Source organism: Euleptes europaea, chromosome 4 (assembly GCF_029931775.1).
Source record: "Euleptes europaea isolate rEulEur1 chromosome 4, rEulEur1.hap1, whole genome shotgun sequence".
Taxonomy (NCBI): Eukaryota; Metazoa; Chordata; class Lepidosauria; order Squamata; family Sphaerodactylidae; genus Euleptes; species Euleptes europaea.
The window spans coordinates 11047311-11065313 of record NC_079315.1 but is presented as its reverse complement, the minus strand read 5'-3'; the positions used below and the strand labels follow the sequence as shown (position 1 = coordinate 11065313).

At 47.5% G+C, this 18003-nt stretch overlaps 1 protein-coding gene across 1 annotated transcript in view; it reads left to right on the top strand.

The window, feature by feature from the left end:
* P3H3 (prolyl 3-hydroxylase 3) overlaps window positions 1–18003 on the top strand; it is a 36682-nt gene extending 18679 nt beyond the window's left edge. Inside the window, exons 4-15 of the mRNA XM_056848420.1 lie at window positions 1100–1231; window positions 2270–2403; window positions 3868–3957; window positions 4439–4491; window positions 4639–4697; window positions 8265–8389; window positions 9598–9693; window positions 10935–11085; window positions 14375–14492; window positions 16007–16082; window positions 16942–17082; window positions 17785–18003. Coding sequence (XP_056704398.1) covers window positions 1100–1231; window positions 2270–2403; window positions 3868–3957; window positions 4439–4491; window positions 4639–4697; window positions 8265–8389; window positions 9598–9693; window positions 10935–11085; window positions 14375–14492; window positions 16007–16082; window positions 16942–17082; window positions 17785–18003 — 1394 coding nt within the window. The remainder of the gene's footprint in view (window positions 1–1099; window positions 1232–2269; window positions 2404–3867; window positions 3958–4438; window positions 4492–4638; window positions 4698–8264; window positions 8390–9597; window positions 9694–10934; window positions 11086–14374; window positions 14493–16006; window positions 16083–16941; window positions 17083–17784) is intronic.

The window sequence follows — 18003 nt, the reverse complement described above, 5'->3', positions numbered from 1 at the left end:
TCTTCTTCTTCTTTGAGGCACCTTGAGTCAGAAGAAGGCTCTTTCCAACTACCTCGGATCCAACCCATTGTTTATGGTATCCTTTTAAATATCTGAAGGAACACTGAATGGAACTGAACATTATGCATTTCTTGTAATTGGCTGTGAGCTCCCTCAGATTTCTTTCCTCCACAATGTCTACAAACTCTTCTTTTTTCATTTGTCTTTCTTCTTTCCAAGCTTCTAATATTGATCACTGCATCTCACCCATTTTGCCTCTCTGTCAAAAACTGTTCTTCCTATTTTTCCCCTTCTGATTGTTGTCATGAACATCTTCCCTGAACAGGACAACAAAGATCCTGATCTGGGCAAAAATAAGGTGGGGGGGAGACTACACGATTACAGAAAAGATGTTGAAGACAAGAACACAAAGGCCGTTTATGCAGGGGTACTTTCACTCACGTTTGCCCCCGGTCTGTCTCGGTTGTTCCTTGGAGTTATGCATGAGTTTTCCGTCCATTAGAGATGACCTCGCCGCCAGTTCTCACAAATGCCAGGACTTCTCCTTCCTTAACCTGATTCTTCCATCTTCCGAGCTCAGCCCGCTTGAAATCCCTGTGCATAAGGCAAAGTGCGGGGCACGCAAGCTTGCTTTCTCTCACAGCCAGTTACAAAGCAGCGTGTAAAGAGGCAGAGATTCAAATGCTTCTTGCTTCCTCGGAACAGAAGGAAATATTTTTTAAAACCAAGGGTTGGATTTCTCCCCCCTCCTTCCTTTCAGATTGCTCCGTTTTTGTTGTAGTTCTTCTTAAAATGCTTTTTTATGTGGCAATTGGGTTTGGGGGGGATTTTCTCTCAGTGAGCGCTGCAAAGTAAGCCAATTCGAAACCAGCATTTACAGGGGTGGGGGCTTGATTTGAGCTTGGAGACTGCTGGTGCACAGATTCCCAACAGGAAAATGTGGGTCCAGCCAGCAACGAACCTCAGGTCAAAGTCCCATAAATGACCAAAGAATCACAAACACACAGAGTTACAGAGGACACGGGGATATTATAGCCTGTAGCTGAGCCTGTAGAAGCTACCGTGCTGGAGACCACCATGTTCTCTCTCTGCCTCCCAGTCCACTATCTCCAGGTCTTGAAGTGCCGGCAGAGATGCGTCCTCGACATCGCCACCAAGCCAGGGAGGGTTTCTTCCGTGGAGGACTTCATCCCATCTCATTTTGACCTGCTGCAATTCGCCTATGGCCAAGGTAAACAGGAGAGGAAGCCTGGAGCGGCCCTAGGGTTGCCCAGGTCCCTCTACGCCACTGGCGGGAGGTTTTGGGGGCAGAGCCTGAGGAGGGTGGGGTTTGGGGAGGGGAGGGACTTTAATGCCATGGAGTCCAATAGCCAAAGCGACTAGTTTCTCCAGGGGAACTGATCTCTGTCGCTTGGAGATCGGTTGCAATAGCAGTAGATCTCCAGCTAGTACCTGGGGGTTTGGAAATCAGCACAGGAAAATCAGTACAAATATAGAAAATCTTATTGGTGACTATAGCATAGATGACAAGATACAAAAGGTGTATAACAACAAACATATACTCATTGTGCCATCCTACAAATATATACATATATACAAAGCAAGTATATTGCAAACTTTATGCAGCAAAGTATTTAACTTGTGTTCTTCTGGGTAGTAGAAATTTATAGTTTTAGTCGAAAATCCAAAGATTGGTATAGTCCAAGAGAATAAGATGGGGGATGGCCATTTCAGTCTTTTCTTCAGCCCCATATCCAATCAAAAATCAATTGTAGATTAATCACATAATAAAGTTATCTTTCTTTGCTCAGTATGACATTGTATCAGGATATTCCATCAGTTCCTTGAGGGAATTTTATTCTTATTCTCTTGGACTAGACCAATCTTTGGATTTTCAACTAAAACTATAAATTTCTACTACCCAGAAGAACACAAGTTAAATACTTTGCTGCATAGAGTTTGCAATATACTTGCTTTGTATATATGTATGTATTTGTAGGATGGCACAATGAGTATATGTTTGTTGTTATACACCTTGTATTTTGTATCTTGTCATCTATGCTATAGTCACCAATAAGATTTCTATATTTGTACTGATTTTCCTGTGCTGATTTCCAAACCTACGAGGTACAGGCACAGGGGTGCCTTCTTGTTCGATTTACTAGTACCTGGAGGTTGGCAACCCTAAGTTGCCCGTCTCTGTCATGTCTGGGAGCCTTGCTGCAGCAGGAGGCAGGGGCTAGCGCCTTGACCTTCTCTTCCCTTCCAGTGGGGAACCAGACCCTGGCCGCCGAATGCGCGGCAACCTACTTGCTCTTCTACCCATCGGATGAGAGGATGCTAGAGAAGATGAAGCAGTATCAGTCGGCGCTGGGGGCAGAAACACCTGTTACTGCCAGAGAGGTACTGACAATATCCACCCAGCCTGGAATCTGTCTCCATGGTCCTGCTAGGCAATTGAGGCTCACCTCTTGCATGCAGGGTGCAGTCCAGAGAAAGCCAGGCGCGATCCAGATCCTCTTGAAAAGATCTTCTATGAAAAAAGTAACAGTCCTCCCTGAGCTGGTCGACAGGCCTCAGACAAATATTCCATGAAACCAAGAATGCCCACCATATAACGCTGGTGTGTGTGTGTGTGTTAAGTGCCGTCAAGTCGCTTCTGACTCATGCCGACCCTATGAATCAATGTCCTCCAAAGTGTCCTATCCTTAACAGCCTTGCTCAGATCTTGCAAACTGAGGGCTGTGGCTTCCTTTATTGAGTCAGTCCATCTCTTGTTGAGTCTTCCTCTTTTCCTGCTGCCCTCAACTTTTCCTAGCATGACTGTCTTTTCTAGTGACTCTTGTCTTCTCATAATGTGGCCAAAATACGATAGCCTCAGTTTAGTCATTTTAGCATCTAGGGTCAGTTCAGGCTTGATTTGATGTACAACCCACTGATTTGTTCTTTGGGCAGTCCACAGTATCCGTAACACTCTCCTCCAACACCACATTTCAAAGGAATCTACTTTCTTCCTGTCAGCTTTCTTCATTGTCCAGCTTTCACACCCGTACATAGTAACAGGGAATACGATGGCATGAATTAACTTGATCTTGGTGGCCAGTGACACATCGTCACACTTCAGAATCTTTTCTAGCTCCTTCATGGCTGCCCTTCCCAGTCTGGTACTGACCTTCAAAGCCCTCAATGGTCTGGAACCGTCGTATCTGCAGGGCCACCTCTCCCTCTGTACCCCCCCCCCCAAAGAGCGTTGTGCTCAGCCGGTGACAACCTCCTGGTGGTCCTCGGCCCAAAAATATCCGGCTGTCCTTGGCCAGGGCTTTTTGGGCCCTGGCCCCAGCCTGGTGAAACTCTCTGTCGAGTGTGACCCAGGGCCCTGTGGGACTTGGTGTCAGGCTGCTATCTCGGTTTCGTTATTGCCTCTGTCTCTGTGCTGTATTGTCTGCCCCCCAAGGTCGCATACCTAGGCCTGGGAACTCAGCTCCTGGGAAACTGTATTCATGCGTGTAATCTCCCGCCTTGCCTGCCTTATAATATCTCCCAGCTAGTGAGCCTCTCAGAGCTGTCATTTTATTCGTTTGCACTGTATGCCTATTTGATCAGTAAAAACCATCTGTTTGGACTCTATATGACTTTGTGGTGATTTCTGGTTCTGTGGGCCAAGGGCTGACACTTGGCTCAGTTCCTCGGGGCCTGTAAGACGGAGATGTTCCGCCATGTCTACGGCTGACGGCAGCGATGGTCTATATCAGCTACTGGAGATGGTTGTGTGTGTTTTCTGGAGGTGTCTGCTTAAGTATTCCCATTCAAGTAAAGCCGGAACTGTTTTTGCAGGATGTGGCATGAACAGCGTGGTTTTATCCACAGGTGATTCGCAGTTACGTACGCCGGTCTCTCATGGAGAAGAAACTGATTTACTATGCTGTGGAGCACCTTGGGGAAACGTTTGATGACCCCGTAAGTACCTGCGGCCCCCTTTGGAGGGGGGTGTTCTTCTGTAGGCGACAGAGATCAGTTCCCCTGGAGATAGGGCTGCCAACCACCAGGTACCAGGTGGAGATCTCCAGCCTTTACAACTCATCTCCAGCCAATAGAGGTCAGTTCATCTGGAGAAAATGGCCGCTTTGGCAAATGGACTCTATGGCACTGAAGTCCCTCCCCAAACCCCACCCTCCTTATGCTCTGCCCCAAAAACCTCCCTCTGGTGGTGAAGATGGACCTGGCAACCCTACCTGGAGAAAATGGCCGCTTTGGCGAATTGGACTCTATGGCATTGAAGTCCCTCCCCTCCCCAAACCCTGCCCTCCTCAGGCTCTGCCCAAAAAAATCTCCAGGTATTTCCTAACCCGGAGCTGGCAACCCTAGCAGAGGAAGGTGGGGCCCTGGCAGTGGGGCTGCCATAGTGCTGTGATTAAGGCCCTGTGGTTTGTTTCTTTAGGAGTTGTGGACTCCGGAGGAATTGATCCCTGAGAGCATGAAGGCAAAGCACAGGTAAGCTTCAGAGGTGTTCTGAGCTGGGCAGGTGAAGGGGGCAGAGCCTCAAAAAACTCTGTAGGGAGAGGTTGCTCCTTTCAAATGGAGGGAGAGTCCCAAGGCCTCCGGCCCTGATATTGATGCCCTTCTCTGCATTTTCCCAAGAGAAGACCAAGAGAAGCAGAGGCTGGAGGCCCCAGAGATGGAACAGCAGCAGCTAAGAGGTGAGTGGCAAAGGCGGAACTGCAGGGCAAAAGGGCTGGCTGTTCTCAGTAGGGTTGCCAACCTCCTGGTACTAGCTGGAGATCTTCTGCTATTGCAACTGATCTCCCTTTTCTGAAGCACAACCCTTTTAAATCCTCATGGCAAAAAAATCTTAGATGAGAAATTGTCATCGTTGGGCTTCTCGCAGGATGTGTTACTAGACCTTGGGAAAACTGAAGCTTTCACCAAAATTAAAAAGCGCATTAAAGAGCTTGATTATGACAGCACTACTTTTCGTGCTCGCCACTTTTGTTCATCTCAGTTTTTCGGAATACCACCACCATGCAGTTTGCACGCTTATACTTATTATTTGACAACAACTCATCTTTCTAGAGCCTTCTGTTTAGCTAGACTGAATGCTAACCCCTCTAGGGTTATGCCGGGCAGACGTTTGACTATACCATACCCAGACAGGACCTGTCCTTGCTCTTCTATTGATTCATTAGCTCATGCCCTCTTGGAATGCCGCTTTTATGAACAACTCCAATCACGTTATATCTCTCCCCTTTTAACATATAAATCTAATGCCTCTGTGTCTGACATAATGCGCTTTTTTAATCAAGTGACAGGGATCCCAAGGCTACATTGTCAGTGTCAAGATTTATTTCAGTCCTTATATCCCTCAAACATTAGATTTACGCTGCTCAAGATCAATAGATCAAGGAGCTTCTAAGGGATAAAGGTAAAGGCAACTGATCTCCAGCCAATAGAGATCAGTTCTCCTGGAGAAGATGGTCGCTTTGGCCAATCTGGCCTGGGGAAAAATTCCTTCCTGTCCCCAAAGGGGCGATCGGCATTACCCTGGGCATGTAAGAAAGGGCCACGAGAGTCAAACATTGACGCAACCCTTCCTGCCCTCCCTTTCATGATGTGCCTAATTTCACAGAATCAGCATTGCTGACAGATGGCCATCTAGCCTCTGCTTAAAACCCCCCAAAGAAGGATGTCCTCTGCGCTTCTTTAGGCACAGGGGTAACAGGGAGGATTTCCTTATCTCTGCTTGTCCACACAATCTTGCTGCCCCTGGAAACTCCAACTGGCCTGAATGCAGCTTTCGCAAGTGTGTGTGTGTGTGTGTCTGTCTTGTTCTGTGCAAGCTGCAAATTCACTTCTGGGTACAATTTAAGGTATTCGTTTTCACCTCTAAAGCCCATTACGATCGATCAAGAGTCTCATTTATCATTAAATTGATCAGGAGTCTCAATTTAATGATAAATGGAAATTGTTTTATAGGCATACAGAGGTTTGAGGCTGATGGAAGTATATCAAGAATGCAGTGCCATATATATTTACAGATTATTTTAGAAAAGTAGAATAAAAATTAGGTACTTAGCCATAAAATCTTAAGTTTTATGTTAGAATGAAGTCTGTTAAATGAATTGACAAATCAATTGTTGGATTTATAGTGTAACTCTTTATTTTGATTCGCAGATGGATTCACCCTTTTTTTATTCCTCCCCTTTTTTCCTTCTGTACCCTTTATATAAATAAAATAAAATTTAAAAAAATAAAATAAAGCCCGTTATGATTCAGGAGGCTATCCCTGAAGGACTGGCACTCCCCACCTAAGCTAGAACACCAGTTGAGATGAGTAACAGATGAGGAGGGTGGGAAACTTGAAAGGTGGCTCATTTTAGGGCCTTGTGCTGGTAGGTTCTTGCAAAGGGGCAACCCTCTTAAATTTCTGCAAGGGATGCAAATTTTTATTCCACATTTTTATTCAATTTTTACAAACAAACAATTTTTACATCCATTCACAAGCATACAATATATGCCATCTTTCGGGGAGTGCATTTTATATTATTCGCTAAAATCTTACTAATCATTCGTTCAGCCAAAGTTCAGTTTAATTCCTTTTATTATTATTCCCAGTGCTTCCCAAACTATACTCATGCTTATTGTTTAGTGCTTTTCTGACTATTTGATAAAACATTAATATTGCTTGATGTGTGTGTGTTAAGTGCTGTGAAGTCACTTCTGACTCGTGGTGACCCTATTAATCAGTGTCCTCCAAAATGTCCAATCTTTGACAACCTTGCTCAGGCCTTGCAAATTGAGGGCCGTGGCTTCCTTTATTGAGTCAAATCATCTCTTGTTGGGTCTTCCTCTTTTCCTGCTGCCCTCAACTTTTCCTAGCATGACTGTCTTTTCCAGTGACTCTTGTCTTCTCATAATGTGACCAAAATACAATAGCCTCAGTTTAGTCATTTTAGCTTCTAGGGCCAGTTTTGCGTGATACTTTTTATAAATCTTCTTGCCCTGCTATGCTACGCTTTAATACCTTCTTTGCTACTCTAAATTGATTATCCCATAAATGCCATACTACTACTAATTTGATATTCTTATTATTTATATTTCTGTTATCATGCCTTCCCCGTCATTCACTAAACTCTCCGTTGACTTAATATAATCGAAATAACACGTCAATTTCTTCTGGGATTCTTCCACTGATCTGCCTTTCACCAATTTAGATAGTTTAGCCATCACCGCATATTCTCTCTTGCCATTTCTCCAGTTCTAGAACTTCTTCTTGCTTGCAAGTTGTGGCCAATGCTACTCTTGCTGCTGTTATCATATGGCTGAACAAATCTCTAAGGCAGGGGTGGGGAACCTTTTTTCCGCCAAGGGCCATTTGGATATTTATAATATCATTCGCAGGCCACACAAAATTATCAACTTAAAAATTAGCTGACAAGCCCCAAGCAGGCAGCTGCCCCAGATGACACACACACCCCCGGCATGGGCAAGCAGGCAGGCATCCAACCGGTGCCATATTCGCCCACCTGGTGGCACAGGATGGTCTGTTGCACCAGCCAGGCATAGCCATCCAGCCACACGCCGGAGTTGCTCCTGCTCCGCATGGTCGGGGCCTGATTCTACAGCCGGCTCCTGCCACCTCCGCCTGCAGGGATGAAATGAGGACACACTGGCTAAGAACTCCCCCCCTTGCACATTCTGGCCCTTCCCCCTTTAACCCCTCCATTGTCACCACTTCCGCCCCCAGCCCTCTTGTAGTACAGAGGGAATACGTTTCTCCATGGCCCGGGTGGGAAAGGGTTAACACAGTTTCTTGTGCGGTCCTAGCAGCTCCATAGCTAATGACTCTTCTACAAGGGGGGAAAAAGTTTCCTTTTCTTGGCAAAACGAACTCACATCCGCCTTGACCACAGATTGCCAGTCTTAGATCCTTCTGAGCTTGAAATCTGCCAGGACCCACAAAGGGCCAGACCAAATGATTTCACAGGCTTTAAACAGCGCCGTCGGGCCTGATGTTCCCCACTCCTGCTCTAAGGTCTTTGTCTTCTCCGGCGCTGTTCCTAGCAACATCACTTCAGGGTCTAGAGGAAAAATAACTTTCAAAACTTTCTGCATTTCTTGGTGAATAAAACTGTTCTATTTCAGAAGGTGATTTGCCTGGTTGAAGCGCCACGTTTGGGCCACAGTGCATCTCATTGGTTTTGCTTACTGCTTGTTGTCGGGAAAGAGGCGCGAAATGCTTTCAACGAATACGTTTCACCCCACCCTAGGCCCTCTGCCCTTTGAGGGCGTGACCATCACCATGGATTCCCAGCTGCTCAATGGCTCGCAGAGGGTCGTCTTGGACAGAGTCCTGACCGAATCCGAATGCAAAGACGTCCTTCACCTGGCCAAGGTGAAGAAAGGTGCCGGGCCTAACCTCGACATGGCCCTCTCCGGTGGCAAGAGACCTGTGGCAGCTGTGGAGCTTGTAGGGGCAATCCTGGGACCCCCTTTAAAAAGGGGATTTCTGGGGGAGAGGTCCAGAGAATCATGGAAGGGGCGTAGAGGCCATCTAGTCCAACCCCTTGCTTAATTCAGGATCAGCCTAGAGCATCCCTGACAAGTGCTTGTCCAGCTTCGGCTTTAAAGGTTTCCAGTGAGGGGGGAGCTCGCCACCTCCCTAGGTAGCTGATTCCACTGTCGGACAACTCTTACTGTAAAATAATATTTCCTAATATCCAGCCAGTACCTTTCCTCCTGCAATTTAAACCCATTATTGTGAGTCCTGTCCTCTGCTGCCAACAGGAACAGCTCCCTGCCCTCCTCTAAGTGACAGCCCTTCAAATAATTAAAGAGAGCGATCATGTCCCCCCTCAACTTCCTGCTCTCCAGACGAAACATTCCCAACTCCCTCAGCCATCAATAGCTACGAGCCGTGGTGGCTGAAGGGAGCCTCCATCTTCTGAGGCAGTAAACCTCTGGAGCCTTGGGGTTGGCCTCAGCCTTCAGGTTGCAAGCCTCCAGGGGGTAGCTGGAGATCTCCTGGGATTTCAACTGACCTCCAGGGGACAGAGATCAGTCCCCCTGGAGAAAATGGCTGCTTTGGAGGGTGGACTCTATGGCGTTGTACCCTCCCCCTCCCCAAACCCCTCCCTCCCCAGGCTCCACCCCCCCCAAGTCTCCAGGTATTTCCCAACCCCTAGCTGGCAACTCCGCTCAGCCTCTGTGCCCTGTTTATTTGGTCCTTCAGGGCAACCGGTTGGCCACTGTGGAGAGCCAGTGTGGTGTAGTGGTTAAGAGGGGTGGTTTGGAGTGGTGGCCTCTAGTCTGGAGAACCGGGTTTGATTCCCCACACCTCCACATGAGCGGCAGACTCTAATCTGGTGGACCGGGTTGGTTTCCCCACTCCTCAACATGAAGCCAGCTGGCTGACCTTGGACTAGTCGCAGTTCTCTCTGGACTCTCTCAGCCCCACCTACCTCACAGGGTGTCTGTTGTGGGGAGGGGAAAGGAAGGCGATTGTAAGCCAGCTTGATTCTTCCGTGAGTGGTAGAGAAAGTCGGCATATAAAAACCAACTCTTCTTCTTCTTATGCCCCTTGTATCTTCCTCTCTGTTTCAGGCAGCCGGCGGATCAGGAGATGGTTATCGTGGCCGGCGTTCGCCTCACACCCCGCATGAGAGATTTGAAGGGCTCACAGTGCTCAAGGCTTTGCAGGTAAATATCCAGGTAACGTTGGAAGGAGTCTGTTCCTAGTCCTGCGGTGTGGGTTTCTCCAGTGGATCTCCTCAGAGGCTGCAGAGAGACCCCAAACCAAGCTGTGAAAACTGTGGGTTAGAATATTCTGCCAAGTTCAGAAGCATACATAGGTAGATGCAGACAAATCATTTTTTAAAGAGCATTGTAGCTGTCGTGAGAGAATCGTTGCTCATTTCTTTAATTGTACTGGAGCCCTCTGCAGGCGTCCAATAATCAGGAAGCCCGCACATTAGGAGCTCATATTACCCATGACTCTCCTGATACACAAAGTTGCCATGTTGGGCAAAGTATTGGTTACCTTGCAGGGTGTAGCAAACCTCCATGTTTGCCCAACGGCTTGCGAGGAAAGGAGATAAATTAAGGGAGTTAAATTGTGGAACTCCCTGCCCCAGGATGTAATGATGGCTGCCAACTTGGAAGGCTTTAAGACGGGACTGGACATGTTCGTGGAGGATAGGACTATCCATGGCTAGTCAAAATGAATATTAGTCATGATGCAATGCTATTCTCTCCAGTATCAGAGGAGCATGCTTATTATATTAGCTGTCATGGAACACAGGCAGGATAATGCTGCAGTTGTCTTGTTAGTGGGCTTCCTAGAGGCACCTGGTTGGCCATTGTGTGAACAGACTGCTAGACCTAATGGGCCTCGGTCTGATCCAGCAGGGCTTTAGTTATGTTCTTATGATGCATACCTATTCTCTACAGGATCAGAGGAGCGTGCTTATTATATTAGGTGCTGTGGAACACAGGCAGGACAATGCTGCTGCAGCCGTCTTGTTTGTGAGCTTCCTAGAGGCATCTGGTTGGGCCACTGTGTGAACAGACTGCTGGAGTTGATGGTCCTGGGTCTGATCCAGCAGGGCTTTTCTTATGTTCTTAAGATGGACAAATGAATCAGCGGGAGAATCAGCCAGAAGGAGCACTGCAGCTCCCTTCTGTTTTGCCCGTGTGCTAAAAAAGTACATACGCGTTTTCCAGTTTGCAACTTGCCACACAACTATTAAATGGGACAGGATCAACATTCCCTTTCGCCAACATTCGTGAAGGATGCTGTCGCATATTCTGGTTTTGCGTTTCTCTTTTTCACACACACACACACACACAACACCCGAGTGGGCCTAAACTTCATACCAATTAGGCACGTGTCTGTGTGATGTTTTGCACCGATGTGTGTCTCCTTCCCACCCCATCCACAGCTAGCTGAGGAGAGCGCCGTGAACTGGAGGGATGTGAAACTGCTCCTGCAAGCCAGCGAGAAATCCCGTAAAATCATCGAGTCCTATTTCACCCCTGAGAAAAAGCTCTACTTTTCGTTCACGCACCTGGTCTGCCGCACAGCCGCCGAGGGTAAGGACCTTTTGATTCCACACACACAGATGTGAACTGATCAAAAATCTTCTGCACTGATAAATAGCATTTGGTTTTGGCAGCAGTAATAGAGTACAGCTGGGAAAGCAAGAATTTACTGTTGCAAAATTAAACTATTACTCAGAAAAGAGTTGGAGGCAAAACAGGATTGAGTACAAACTAGGAACCAAATGCAGATATGAATTCAGTTAACAGTTCCAGTTTAAGAGCCCCGTGGCAAAGGGTGGCAAGCTGCAGTACTGCAGTCAAAAGCTCTGCTCATGACCTGAGTTCAATCCCTACGGAAGTCGGTTTCAGGTAGCCGGCTCAAGGTTGACTCAGCCTTCCATCCTTCTGAGGTTGGTAAAATGAGTACCCAGTTTGCTGGAAGTAAATGGAAGATGACTGGGGAAGGCACTGGCAAACCACCCCGTAAAACAAAGTCTGCCTAGTAAACGTCGGGATGTGACGTCACCCCATGGGTCAGAAATGACCCGGTGCTTGCACAGGGGACCTTTACCTTTTATAACAGTTCCAAGTGTACACCTGAGGGACAAACTATAGGTTACATTGTCCTTGTGTCTGTTCCATCTCCTTCCCCCACAGCGTTATGCTCAGAACTTTAATTCCTAGGTGTGCTTCAGTGAGAGCCGGCGTGGTGTAGCGGTTAAGAGAGGTAGACTGTAATCTGCAGAATCGAGTTTGATTCCCCACCACTCCACATGAGCGGCGGACTCTGATCTGGAGAGCCAGGTTTGATTCCCCGCCCCTCCGCATGAAGCCCCCTGGGTGATCTTGGACCAGTCGCAGTTCTCTCAGAACTCTCTCAGCCCCACCTACCTTGTGGGCAGGGGAAGGGAAGGATTGTAAGCCGGTTTGAGCCTCCCTTAAGTGGTAGAGAAAGTCGGCATGTAAAAACCAACTCTTCTTCTTCTTCTTCTTTCAGTGTTGCTTGTGAAAATGCCTGTGGGTGGCCCCAAGAGTGGCAGTTCTGTGGTTCCTCTTAAGAGTCCCCTGTGCTATTAAGACCCCCTGCACAAGGGCAGCCACGCTACGGAGGCCAAGATCAACCATCTGCCTCAGGCAGCGAATTTTGTCTAATATTATGGGCGGCACACTGGGGAACGGCAGATCAGAACCACAAAGCATATCCTGCAGGGAGGTTCTGCTACACGTTCTGCGCTGATGGGGCAGGGGATTTCATTTCTGTTAGGTTTCCTTGAGAGAATCTCCCCACGGATGGAGTTCTGTGCCAAACAGTGAGCAAGTGATTTTGTGTTTGGATTTTCTTTCTCCAGCACTAAACGGTCTTGGGCCGGCCTGGTCCCTTGTAGGAAAAGCTGTTTTGGCCATATGATTTAATAAAAATTGTGTGCCGTCAAGTCGCATGCGACTCGTGGCAACCCCATGGGATTTTTTGAGACAAGAGGGGGGAAGAGGCAGTTTGCCGTTGCCTTCCTCTGCATAGCAACCCCAGTCTTCAAAAGTGGTCTCCCATCCAAATACTAACCAAGGCCCACCCTGCCTGGTGGTGGTGTAGCCAGCGTGTTGTGGTGGTTTGGAGCGGTGGACTCTGATCTGGAGAACCGGGTTTGATTCCCCCACTCCTCCACATGAGCAGCGGAGGCTAATCTGGTGAGCCGGGTTTGTTTCCCCCACTCTTACACATGAAACCATCTGGGTGACCTTGGGCCAGTCACAGCTCTCTCAGCCCCTTACCTCACAGGGTGTCTGTTGTGGGGAGGGGAAGGGAAGGTGATTGTAAGCCGGTTTGATTCTTCCTTAAGTGGTAGAGAAAGTTGGCATATAAAAACCAACTCTTCTTCTTCCTCTGCCTCTTCTTCTTCCTCCGCCTCCTATTCTTCCTCCGCCTCCTCTTCCTCTTCCTCCCCCTCCTCTTCTTCCTCCTCCTCCTCTTCTTCCTCCTCCTCTTCTTCTTCCTCCAAGCTCCAACAAGATCATGCCAGTTATTGTTATTGAGGCTGCTCCACTGTCGTATAAATCTGTGTAAAATCTGAAAACAAGAACAAAATTGGCACAAAACATTGTGTGAGCTTTTGAGCTCACCAGAGCCACTTGAATGTTACAAAACCTAAGAAAACAGAAGGCAGAACTCACCGGTTGTGATCTTAAGATGCGGTCTTGCAGGCATCCTTTGTGAGACGCCAGCAGGCAGTCCGCTTCTTTACTTCGTTGCTGAGACGTAGCGCTACAACAACAAAGTGAAGAAGTGGGCTGCGTGCTGGCGTCTCACAAAGGATACCTGCAAGACCGCATCTTAAGACTGCAGCCTGAGATTCCTGTCTTCCTGTCTTTTAAAATTCTGGAAACACTCAGCCTGGCGAAGAGCTCTGGGGGAGCCAGAACGTTTGCCTGGTGTTTCGTGCCAATTTGGTCCGTCCTAATGAAAGGTATTATGCGGATTCTGTTTTGGTTTCTGGTCCCTGGTAGAAATTGTACCCGAGCTGCCGTCAGTTGCAGAATCTGCACTGCCCTCTTCTGGCAGATTCAGATTCATTTATTAATACGGAAAATGCCATTAAAAACATTCGTATCAGATACAGAATTAAAATTGGAGAATATACAGTAGCTAAAACTATGGGATTCGTGGTTCATAGACTTCATACAATTTAAACGGACCTCGAATTAAGAAAACATCTTCCATTTTAAGTTGAATTACCCAGCCCCAGCTTTGTCTGACGGATCTTCTATATCGCGGCATAGAATTTAGCTACTTGCTTCACCCTCTGGTCTGCTCCTTCCCATAGGAGTCTCCTCAGTCTCCCTTCCTGGGAGCTATCCTTTGTTAGATTAAGGAGAGGGGAAGTTAGCTTAAATCGGACTTCCTGATAGAAAGAGCACCTGAAAAAGACACGCGCTGTAGATTCTCTTCTGGCAAAAGAGCGGCCGTCTTCGGTCTGAGCTGCTCTTTCTCCTATCAGACGCCAATCCTGATGTTTCCTACAAAGCGTCCCTCTTTGCTTTAGCAGCTAAGAAAACCCGAGCTAAAGCTGTTTTTAATCAGGGAACTTAACATATTTAAGTACTAGTTTCTTGTGGGTCAGACTGTTTTAAAGTTATTTTAATGTTATTTTATGATATTTTTATGTTATTTTAATGTTTCGTATGATGGATTGTGATGGTCACAGACAATACACTTTATCACTTGCTCATTCTGAGCAGAGATGGGAGGGAGAGAGAGGGGTGCGCACATGTGGAAGCATCTCTTGGGACTTGTGGTCTTTGGAACAAAGGCAGCGATGGGGTTTTTTTGCGGGTCTCCCTGTAGGGGAACAGGAGGGCCGCATGGACCTTAGTCACCCTGTCCACGCAGACAACTGCCTTTTAGACCCAGATGGGAACACCTGCTGGAAGGAGCCTCCTGCTTACATCTACAGAGACTTCAGGTGAGGCGCTGGGCGTGCAGACGGGCGCCACGTCTAAGTACCACGTTCATTCCTTCATTTACCTTTTTTTTAATTTTTTTTTTTATTATTAACACTTTAAACATTACAAACACTTAACATACACATTCACATACAACTTAGGCTTCTTACAAGGAATTCGTTTAACAGTTCTGATTATCGCAATAGGTAATCGATACACTAGTTTGTATAATCATTTAATAGTCATTTCTATTTAATAACATACTGTAATTTATTGTTCTAACTTACCTATATATCAAGGATATCATGCTGTCATTCTTTTAATTTATCCACATTCTAAATTTTTAATTCTAGTGTTATAAACCATATTTGACACTTTTACTTTAATCTTATTTATCCTCCTAATATAGTTCTAGGAGCCCCGTGGCGCAGAGTGTTAAGCTGCAGTACTGCAGTCAAAAGCTCTGCTCACGACCTGAGTTCGATCCCAACGGAAGTCGGTTTCAGGTAGCCGGCTCAAGGTTGACTCAGCCTTCCATCCTTCCAAGGTCGGTGAAATGAGTACCCAGCTTGCTGGGGGTAAAGGAAAGATGACTGGGGAAGGCACTGGCAAACCACCCCGCAAACAAAGTCTGCCTTGGAAACGTCAAGATGTGAAGTCACCCCATGGGTCAGGAATGACCCGGTGCTTGCACAGGGGACCTTTACCTTTAATATAGTTCTACTATAAATTCTCTCAACATTTACTATCTATTTTCTCAAATCTTAGTCATTTAGTCTTAACAGCTATAACACCTAGTCTTAACACCTACAGTACCCCAGATGAAAATATCTTACTTTATACTTTCAAATAAGCATAATCAAAATATAATAATGCTTCATTTACCTATTAATCCATCTTAGAAGCATTTTGAAAAGAATTGCAAAACTGCCCTGGGAGTTTGGTGGTGGTGGAAAGCTGGGGCTTGGTGATACCTTCTTGCATGGACTAAATAGGGGAGGGGCCATGGCTCAGTGGTAGAGCCTCTGCTTGGCATGCAGAAGGTGCCAGGTTCAATCTCCCGGCATCTCCAGTTAAAGGGACTAGGCGAGTAGGTGATGTGAAAGACCTTTGCCTGAGACCCTGGAGAACCGCTGCCGGTCTGAGTAGACAATACTGACTTTGATGGACCAAGCGTCTGATTCAGTAGAAGGCAGCTTCATGTGTTCATGTGTTCAACCTCCATGCTCTGAGAACATTTATTTAGTGTTGTGGATAGGGAGCTCTGTTAGCTTCCCAGAAGCACCTGGCTGGCCACTGTTGGGAACAGGATGCTGGACTAGATGGATCTTGATCCAGCCCTACGTCCTAATGACTCTGATATGCCCAATGGCTGCAGGTAGATGTTATTGTGGAGTGTGGCGAATGCCAGGCGATTGCAATTCACTGTGGCAATCTTAACTGTGTCACGTGTCATCCCGGTGTTCACATCTCCCCTCACTGTGAGTTGTGAGCCGTCGAGGATTACAAACTGGTCTCCAATTTTTCTCCGCAGCGCGATCCTCTACCTGAACGACGACTTCCAAGGGGGAAACCTTTTCTTCACTGAGATGGATGCCGTGACTGTTACGGTGAGTCTTTGGGAGCTTGGGTATAGGTCTGGAGGAATGGGGAGGGCACCGGGGCCATGCCAGGGCTGGGATTCTGCTCTCTCCAGCAAAGTCTGTCGATAGCAACCTGGCAGATTCAAATGGGGCAGCCAAAGGCAAACTCAGCCAAATTTCACACTAGGACAAACATTTAATTCCTTCTCCCCTGGCATTGCATCAAATTTCTGCTTTTCTTTTTCCTTCCTTTTGAAGAAGAAGAGTTGGTTTTTATATGCCAACTTTCTCTACCACTTAAGGAAGAATCAAACTGGCTTACAATCACCTTCCCTTCCCCTCCCCACAACAGACACCCTGTGAGGTAGGTGGGGCTGAGAGAGTGTGACTAGCCCAAGGTCACCCAGCTGGCTTCAGGTGTAGGAGTGGGGAAACCAACCTGGTTCCCCAGATTAGCCTCCGCCGCTCATGCGGAGTAGTGGGGAATCGAACCCGGTTCTCCAGATTAGAGTCCACCGCTCCAAACCACCACTCTTAACCACTACACCAAGCTGGCTCTCCACTTTCTTCATTGTCCAGCTACACCCATACATAGTAATAGGAAATAAGATGGCATGAATTAACTTGATCTTGGTGGCCAGTGACACATCCTTACACTTCAGAATCTTTTCTAGCTCCTTCATGGCTGCCCTTCCCAGTCTCAATCTCCTTCTGATTTCTTGGCTGCAGTCTCCCTTTTGGTTGATGATGGAGCCAAGGAATAGAAAGCCTTGAACAATTTCAGTTTCCTCATTGTCAACCTTAAAATTTAGCAATTCTCCTGTAGGAGATCATATTGGCATAAATGATTTACCATTTCCCCTCCCTCCTTTTCTCTCTCGGGTAGGCCCAGGTACGGCCAAAATGTGGGAGGCTGGTGGCCTTCAGCTCTGGTGGGGAGAACCCCCACGGCGTGTGGGCTGTGACCCGTGGAAGACGCTGCGCCATCGCCCTGTGGTACACCCTTTCTCCAGAGCATGCAGAACAGGTAACAAGGAATTGGGAAGTGTTGGGGAAGGAGCGGGAGGGCCCACTGACATTGTCCAAAGGCTTCATGAAGCAGGGAGTTTGGGGCCATAAGAGCATAAGAAAGGCCCTGCTGGATCAGACCCAGGCCCATCAAGTCCAGCAGTCTGGTCACACAGTGGCCAACCGGGTGCCTCCAGGAAGTCCACAAACAAGACGACTGCAGCAGCATCCTGCCTGTGTTCCACTGCACCTAATATGATAGGCCTGCTCCTCTGATCCTGGAGAGAATAGGTATGCATCATGACTAGTAGCCATTTTTACTAGTAGCCATGAATAGCCCTCTCCTCCATGAACATGTCCACTCCCCTCTTAAAGCCGTCCAAGTTGGCAGCTATCGCCGCATCCTGGGGCAGGGAGTTCCACAGTCTAACTATGTGTTGTGTGAAGAAATACTTCCTTTCATCTGTTTTGAATCTCTCACCCTCCAGCTTCAGCAGATGACCCCGCGTTCTAGTATTATGAGAGAGGGAGAAAAGCTCAATAAAAGGCATCAATAAAAGCATGTGGGATTTCAGGAGCGCAAACGTTTCTTACTGTTTTCGGAAAGAGTTGGGATTTTTTGGGGGGGGGTATGTGTTTTGGCGAGAAAGGAGAGCCACACAGTGGCATGGAGCTGCTTCCCCCTCTTTCTCACAAATAAGGCCTGATTTCTGGTTTATAGGATTGGGCCCAGGCAGAAGAGATGGTGAAACGGAAGGAGGCAGAACAGGAAGCGTTGCGTTTGGATGACAAGGAGAACGCCGAAGCTGGCCGCAGCACCGGGGACTCGCCAGAGCCCCCTGCTCCCCAGGGAAGGGCCAGATCCGCTGGCCGGAGGAGCAAACCGTACTCAGAGTCTGGGGTCCGGTCCAAGGGGCAGCAGACCAGAGATGAACTCTGA